Source organism: Strigops habroptila, chromosome 6, assembly GCF_004027225.2.
Source record: "Strigops habroptila isolate Jane chromosome 6, bStrHab1.2.pri, whole genome shotgun sequence".
In the NCBI taxonomy this organism is placed as follows: domain Eukaryota; kingdom Metazoa; phylum Chordata; class Aves; order Psittaciformes; family Psittacidae; genus Strigops; species Strigops habroptila.
In genome coordinates, this window is record NC_044282.2 from 16357979 (window position 1) to 16366326 (window position 8348).

Below are 8348 nucleotides of genomic sequence, written 5' to 3' on the forward strand. Positions count from 1 at the left end.
TCAGAGATACAAGACCCTCAATCTGATGACTATTCCCATAGTTATTCTATAGATAGCCTATGTCTTTAATAGGAAATGGACTTGGTGATCAGAGATTTTTGGGGAAATGTCACTTGGGGAGTGCTTTATAGTTCTCAGAAGGTCTTTTATCTTGGTATGGAACAATGATTGATATCTTGCGTGGTACAGCTTACAAAATGCCTTTATTCCTGGAGAAACAAAATCGCCATAGCTTTGTCAGGCATTCTGAAGCAATTAATGTGGGGCTGGGTTTAGAGTGATATATTTCTGCCTAAAACAAGTCCCAGCATCTGGTTCTGCCCAAGTTTCCTGTGCCTTGGGACCCAATTCTAGCAATGTCTTCGGAAACTCTCGAAAAGCAGTCCTGCCCCTGGAGATGGCAAATGAGTTAAACAGTGTTGAACTTGAATATCTCCTCACTCTTTGTTCTGAGACAAATGTGAACATATCCAAATCTAAAACCCACCGATTAGTCTGAGCTAACAGGACATCTTCTTTTAAATGGAAATAACTGCTTTATCACAATAAGATCAGCACATCAGTGTCTCTTTTTGTAGTTTATATAGCGGACACATGCTATTTTTGCTAATTTGGCTCTACGCTGAGACACCTGGCAGATTTGGTGAGGCACTGGCACAATCTATTGTCTGTTAAGGGAGGAGGCACAATTTAACTGTAGTGTTTACTGTGGCAGAAGCTAGAACCTTAAATACACAGAGGCTGAAAGAACCTCCTGTTCCACTTGTTACACAGGTTTCCTACTCTTTAAGAAATAATGGTAACAATGACATATTTAGATACAGAGAGTGCTTGAAATTGCAACCTGTGGTCTGAATTCTGAGCACTAGAGGTAAGGCAGCTTGGAACATGACAGGATGTGAACTCCTCTTTCACACGCTGTTCCCATCAATTGGAAGTACTTACAGCCTTCTTTACCTTTCCTTCTCCCACTTACGATTTGATTTTTTTTTTTTAATGAAAATGCTTCATGTTTCTATAAACATAAGACTTTTTCTAGAGTAACTGCAACCCAACCTCTGCAGCCCTGTGCCAGCCCCTCCGTACCAGAACACGAAACGCCGGCACTAGACAAAGACACCACCGCCTCTCAGACCTAGACGCGGGGTAACAACGCTGGCGGGTCTGCCGAAGGGAAGGAGGGAGGGAGGCCAGCACGGCCCTGCAGGCGCTGCCCCAGCGGCCCGGTTCCATGAGGGCAAGCGGAGCCCGAGGGGGCGCGGGGACCCGCGGGGCGGCGGGCACACAGGGCGGGAGCAGAGGTGTGGGGAGGAGAAAGGGTGGGGAAGGAGGAGGGGGAAGGCGGCGGCAGCGAGGCGTCACGGGAGCCCGCGCTGCCGTTAAAAGGCCGGGCGCGGCCGAGAGGCGCATCCCTCTCGCCCGCAGCCACAGCGGCAGGAGCAGCAGCAGGCGCACCGCAGCGCGGCAGGACAGCAGCAGCAGACGGACATGGGGACGGCGCTGGCGGCGCGGCTCGGCTTGGGGCTCCTGCTCCTGGCCCTCCTCCTCCCCACGCAGGTGAGCCCCGGGGCGGCTCCGCGCTTCCCCGCCGCCGGCCCGAGTGCGAGAGACAGGAGAGCGGCCACGCCGAGACCCTCCCTCAGGCTCCCGCCACCGCGGCGGTCGCCTCAGGACCGGGTTGGGGCGGGTTTCGCCAGAGGGGCTGTTGGGCGCGTGGCCGTTAGGGGTGCTGCCGCCATCTCGGCCCCGACCCCGCCGCGGTGCCCCGCCGGGCGGCGCCTCCGCCCCGGCGGGTAACGAGCCCGGGCAGCCGCGGCTGGCGAAGAGCCGCGGAGCTCGTCCCGCAGCCTTCCCGGCGGCGGGGCTGGGACGGGCTCGGGCAGGCGGCGGGTACGAGCCCACCGCCCGGGATGGCGATGCCGTGCGTTATCCCCGTCAAAACAAAACCAAAAAACCCCGAAAGAAGTTGGAGTTGGCCGCCTTTCTTCCCCTGGGTTCCTCGAGGGAAAGCCTCGAGAAGCAGCGTTAAACCCCACCGCCGATAAGAAGGGGAACGATCCCTCCAAACCCGAGCTAGCTCCGGGAGTGCGGCGGTGTTACAGCTGGAGGGCAGCGAGACCCTGCTCTGAATCCCCCCGCAGCGTATGGGGCTTTGGATCCCGTCCTAGGGGTATGGCAGGAGCGGGAGGTTTGGGAGCTTGAGGCAGAGACAATAGCCTCTTGCTGCTGTGCTGGCCAAGTGTTACCCTTGGTGCAAAGGTAATGAATGCAGTAGTGATTTGGCTTTCTGTAAACAGTCAAGCCAAGCGGGGCTCCCAACTACCGCATCCATGCCTAGAGACCACCTTTTGAAAATGTTCAATTTCACAATATCACAAAAATTAACAACAAAGGGATTACTGGAGATTGTTTTAAATATTCCCTCCCCCCCCCGCCCTTTGTCTGTAAGGAAGGGCTTTATTCCTTCTCCATTGCACTCAGTGGAGTCTTGCCCTTGGCAGTGATGAGAGCAGGATCAGACCCTTTGGGTTACCAGTATTTGTCACATGCACGTTAAGAAGATCTGCCAGGGTTCCATCTACCGTAGCGTTGTGGAACTTGGATCTAAGCCCTGCACAATCAGAAAAAAAACCTGAAACAAACAAAACAAAACCCCACCAGAAACTAGGTTTTCTGTTTAAAACTAAGAAAACAAAGTGTAAAACAGCAGCGGAGACTTTGTATAAAGACCACAAAAATTCCAGGGCGGGTTGGGACCTGCCTAGTATCCAGCTTGTAGGTTATTAACACTGCAATTCATTATTGATCACTTTCGGACTGGTTTCAACAGAAACTTCCACACAGCGATTTTTATCCTGCAGTCCTAAATTGCTTCCAGCATGAGGCTGGTTGCCAAAACCTCAAACTACCAGAAGGCTTACACCATCCTGGTGTTTTTCTGTTTCATGCCTTTTTTTTTTTTTTTTTTTTTAAGATGTTTTTTCCCCTGGTAGAAAATACTTAAAGAAGATGCTCATGCAATTTTCTAATTTAACATTGATTTCATGGCTTCAGTATTGAGGCACTATAATTATTTTTCCTGCTAAAGAAAATTAATATTCTCAGTAGCACTCGAAATATGAGACAATAAAGACACCTTTTATGGAGATTATTATTTATTAAAGTAGCTTTTTATTTTATTTTTTAAAGACAATATCTGGGTTTACTTCAGCTAACTCTTACCAGGGCTTACCGGAATGCTCTGGTGTAATACAAGTTTGCTGCCACAGAGCTGAAGCCAAGCTTGCTATATTGTGCTCATTTTTGGGGATTCCTGCTCTTGTTTTTTCACCCTCATGTACCACATGCTTTTTCACTGGAAGAAAAGAACACATTAGCTTAGCTTTGAAAGCTTTCCTGTGCATGTGCAGGAAATAGCCTGATACTGAAGTTACATAGGGTGTATTTTATGTTCTATCCCTATAATGCAGTTTTATGGGGGGGGGGGAATTGTTTTTTGTTGTTGTTTGCTTGCTTTCTGTCAGTATTTTTTAAATTTGCTACTATTATATGGTCTCCAATGCATTCTTTATTTGTGTGCTCTAGCATGCAGATAGGTTATGATTTAATCAGTGCAGTTCCATTGTTCTAAGTTCAGCAATTCAGTACTACCACGGCAAGATAAGAATCGAGAGGCTGAAATATAAAGTCCACTTATAAGCCCCACTATTGCTTGAAAGGAATCCCCAAACCAGGCCCAGAAACAGTAGCAATAGAAAACAAAACCATTGTTTGCTTGTATTTTTGTTTGTGGCTTAGTTTGCAGAGACAATGAATTCATGCAGTTGTCTAAAAGTCTCTTCATAGTAAGATTTGTATTTGCATAGCTTTACATTTGCCTCTTTCTTTTTTTTCCTTTTTTGGTGTGAGGTTTTTTGAAGCCGCCTTCTCTAGTCTATCTTTTGTTTCAGTGCAGGGTTTTGATAAAGTGGTAGTTGCATAACAACAGAAAAACACTTAGAAAAATGTTAGATTTATTTCTTTAACAACGTCATGCATGCATTTCAAGATGTCTTTGTCCTTAACGGCACAATGAGAGGCATGGGCGATTGTGTATATCGTATCTGAGTACTGTGGCTGAGTGGTGCTACAGATTGTTTGTTACTACCAATTTGTCTTATGATATTAAAAAAAAAAAAAAAAAAAAAAAGACAAAAAGCCTCCTTTTTGTTACTACTTTCCCCCCCTTGCATTCTAGATTTACTGCGATGCCAATGGAACAAATGGAACAAGTCCAACACCTTCAAACAATTCTTCAGCAAGTTCCACTTACCTGTCAGCTGTCACAAATTCACTGAACAATACCACCACTCAGGGACATGGAAATTGCCTTCACTCAACCACAAGTCTTCTTGTCATTCTCTCAGTTTCTCTTCTGTATTTTTGCTGTTAAGAGACTCTGGCATGGAAATGGCTACCACTCCCCACCCAGTTTCCTGAACCATCTGAGATGGCTAGATCTCTGACCCAGCATGAAAATAAACCAGACCAAACTCCGCATCAAACCGGCTTGCTTCCACTCCATACTCAAATTAGTACCAGTCTGACCTAGAGAAGCACTCAGTATTCTGACTTTCCAAAGCTGACCAGTGTGAAAGACCGACTTCAGCAAGAAGGTAAAATGATGAGCTTTTCTACCAAATGAATTGGAATTTGAAAAACAAGATGGAAGCAAAAAGAGACAGTATTGACACCCCCTGATTTAAAGCTGAGAAGAAATGCAGTATCTTATAATAAGGATGGATGATAATACTCCACCAAGAAAAAAGGCTAGACCATTTATCTACCATTTAGAATAAGAACTTGAAAAGATTTTATTTTCCTTTTAAATGTTAAAGTCAACAGGCTCATATAACCACTAGAAAACACAGAAAAGCTCAAAAGTTCTGTTTCTTGCAGAGCCTGTATGGTTATGACCTGTGTGTTGTAGGATGTATGCACAAGAAACAAAATATCAGTGAAAAGGATTTCTTCTATAATTCATTTGTATGAAATGGTTACAAGGCTCAAGTAGATTACCAAATTTATGTAAGACTCCTCTTTATTTGACTTCTGAGTCCTAACCAAATGGCTAGCCGGGCAGGGCTAGTTTTGAAATAGCTGAAGCCCATCGGTTTTCGTAAGAGTTGAATTATTTACGGTGGGAATTTGAATTTGACATTTTATTTAAATTGTTTGCATATTAAACCATATGTGCCAGAGAAAGGAGGTGTGGGAACACTGGGAAAAGTACCAGGAGCTTTTTGTAAATTAAGTTCAGACAAAACCAGAAAAAAGTCAAGGGATAAATATCTCCTCTTTCCCCAATTTCTCCTCCCAAGTTCTACAAATTGTGTAAGTTTTTGCTCCTGGAACTTTCCTTAATTATGAAGGATTTATGAAATCTTCTGAGTAATGTTCTAGTGCTGCTTTTTCTTTTTTTTTTTTTTTTTTTTTTGTTTGGTTTTTTTTTGGTCACAAGGTGAATATCTTGCTGGTTTTTGGGTTTTTGTGGGTTTTTTTGTTCTGAAGAGTTTTAATTGTAAAAGTTTACTTTAAACATGAGCTAATATTTGTGGTGGGGAGAAGGAATGGGGAGAGGAGAGCAAAACGCCAAAAATAAGAAATTAAATGATCAGGTGTTTGGAATATGAGGACTGGAATCTTAATTTAATCAGTGAATTTAAAAGTTACCTTTGTAAATACTACTTTTTTAAAATTTTCTGAATCAAAATTGCTACACTTGCACAGATTGTTTCTGTATCATCCAACACTTTAGATAATAGTATCTGGTACTTGATCGAAGCAAGCTTTGTTGAGGAGGTTCAACTGCCTTGATGATAAAACCTTGTCAGAGAAAAAGTTAATAACATTGATACGATCTCATGTGAGTATACATGATCACATCGCTGTGTACAGATAGATATCTTGTATAAGATCACGTCAAACATGAGTGGCTCTCTAATTCTTTTTTTTTTTTCTTTTTTTTAAGACACGTCTCTCAGTTACATTACCACCAATCCAGAGCATCACATATTAATAGCAAACTAACACAAATTCATGTCAGTGAGTGTACATGGACATTTCCTTATGCTTATCATTTGTATCCAGTAAAATGTTAATGATTGTATTTTTGTGTTTGTGTAATTATGCTTTGATTTATTAGCTACTGATTTTCATTGGAAAAAACTGTAAATAAACCAGTGAACAGGCAATGCATTCTAGATGCACTTCCAGACACTTCTACAAAAACTTGTAAGTTGCCTGCGTAAAGTGAATGAACTGTTAAGCAAGACAGTATATGTGATTAAAAACCTCAAGGTGTAGAACTGCTGAAGTGTATTTAGTTTTATTTCTCTGTGAAGTTTAGTGACACTGGGAATCTGGATTCCACTTTGGAACTAGCCAGTGAGATTTGATTAACATCTTTAGTACTGTAGTAAGTTTTCCATACTTACTACAGCCTCTTCACTTTCAAAGTACTCTTACACTTTCATTTTAGACAAACAGTGCATAAAGAGTTTTCCTTCATTTCTTAATGTGGCAATGAGTTATTTTCCTTACAACTGCTAAAGCTGTTTTTCAGTTTCCAGTTATCAAATATTGAATAAACTGCTTGAAGATTCTGACTCCCACAGACTACAGTAATATCATAAGAATATCCTAATAATTCAGGTTTCACCATGCTCGATGAAGGACAGAGGCTGGAAGAGGTAGGAACTTGTGTAATATTTTGCTGACAAGCAAATATCACCTGCATGAGAATTCAAAGCCAAATAGTTCCAGTTCATGACATTCTGAAGCTGTGCCTCTGTTGTTTTCCAGGTATGCTACTTTCTAACAACCCTTAAAGGCCCAATGCTATTCTGAGTGATTATCTTTACTCCCTAGCTTTGGAAAAAGGCATTTAAAAATGCCTCGCTGCTTAGGCAGGCTGCACAACCGTCTGCATTTATCAGTGGGAAAGAGGCCCCTGGAGAGGCCTCCCAAGGCCGAGGCTGCAGAGGGAATGCAGTGCGGCAGGCCTTTGATTGTGTTCCCTTACTTTTCCAGTAGGCTGGACAAACCTGAGGAGCAGGATGAGTTTATCAAAGCTCGTTGTTTGAATAAATCTTGGAATGTGCAGGGAGTATAGAAGCACATTGTTCCCTCGTTTAGCTTCCCTGTGACTGCTCCAGAAGAAAGCATGAAGATAACCAACCATTACCTGTCCTGTATCTTTAAAAAAAAAAAAAAAAAAAAAAACCAAAAACAAAAAAACCCCCAAAAAAACCCAAAACCCCCCCAAAAAATCCCACAAAACTAGAAATTGAGAGACTTTCCAAAGAGAGACAGAACAAAAAAGGCTGCAACAATGGGCCTTAATTCTATGATGTACCAGTAAAATAAATGAAGTATAGGAATATGTTTGACGTTAAGTTTTTGGGTAAATATTCAAATGAATTGGGATGGTTGGCTTCAGTGGTGGTATGCTTCCGTTTTTTGTTTTTTTTTTTTAGAGACATGGAGCCAGATATGCTTTTTAGTAGCATATTTAAAGCCATTTGAGTGTTTGAGTTTTCACCAGTCCAGATGAGTGATTTAGAAAAACAATTTGGTAACTTTGTTCCATTCCCTCCCATCACAGAACAATGGGATCAGTGATAAAGAAATCCACCCAGGGAAAGAGGATGGGATGGATTTATGTAGCAAAATGGGAAGGCGGGAGGGAAGGGGGAAGAATGGAGCCTACACACTTCACAACTATTTAATTTTTCTAAGTGACACCTGTAAGAACTGCAGCCAGCTCTTACCTATGCCTCTCACTTTCACGAGTCTGTCCAGCTGGAGTGCGTCTGGATAATGTACATTGCAATGACTCTGGAACAATTCTGCTTCTGTTTGGTGCATGGCACTGCTTTCGGTGTAAACATACGCTTGCCACATATGTAGTGAATAAAGCATAGTGTTGTTATTTGAGTGAAATAGCCTAAAATGAGCACTTACTTAGAATTTGTGTGCAGCCTGCTGTTCCTTCCTTCACAACATCATATTCTGAATAGCCCTTTAGTTTTTTCAAATTGCAGTTTTCAGCTGGTTTAGAAATCTGCAGGGACATGGAATGAACAACTTCCATTCAATAGAAGACTCCACAAGGTGAAGTATTTTGGGCCAGATCCAATACTGTTATACCCATAAGCTTCTGCTAGTGGCTTCCTTGTTTTCAGCAAGATGAAATCATGTACCCTGAACCTCTTTCTCAATGTATGAAAGGCAGTGTGCATGGTGCTGCTGTGTTATGCTAAGAATAGCCCTACATACTCTTTGTGGAGATGTGACATTATTCATGT

General features: G+C 42.7%; 1 protein-coding gene across 1 annotated transcript; it reads left to right on the forward strand.

Annotated features, from left to right (window-relative positions):
• The first annotated feature begins 1372 nt into the window (after positions 1 to 1372).
• Positions 1373 to 6352, forward strand: CD24 (CD24 molecule). The gene is made up of 2 exons (XM_030490551.1): positions 1373 to 1557; positions 4238 to 6352. Exons 1-2 carry the CDS (start codon positions 1489 to 1491, stop codon positions 4430 to 4432), a joined length of 264 nt encoding a protein of 87 aa, XP_030346411.1. The 5' UTR covers positions 1373 to 1488; the 3' UTR covers positions 4433 to 6352.
• The last annotated feature ends 1996 nt before the right edge of the window (positions 6353 to 8348 follow it).

Bases quoted from the DNA above. Each gene is read 5' to 3' on its own strand.
- CD24 (XM_030490551.1), top strand. From the start codon at position 1,489: ATGGGGACGGCGCTGGCGGCGCGGCTCGGCTTGGGGCTCCTGCTCCTG. The intron at 1,558-4,237 runs GTGAGCCCCGGG...CTTGCATTCTAG, and splicing joins CCCTCCTCCTCCCCACGCAG to ATTTACTGCGATGCCAATGG.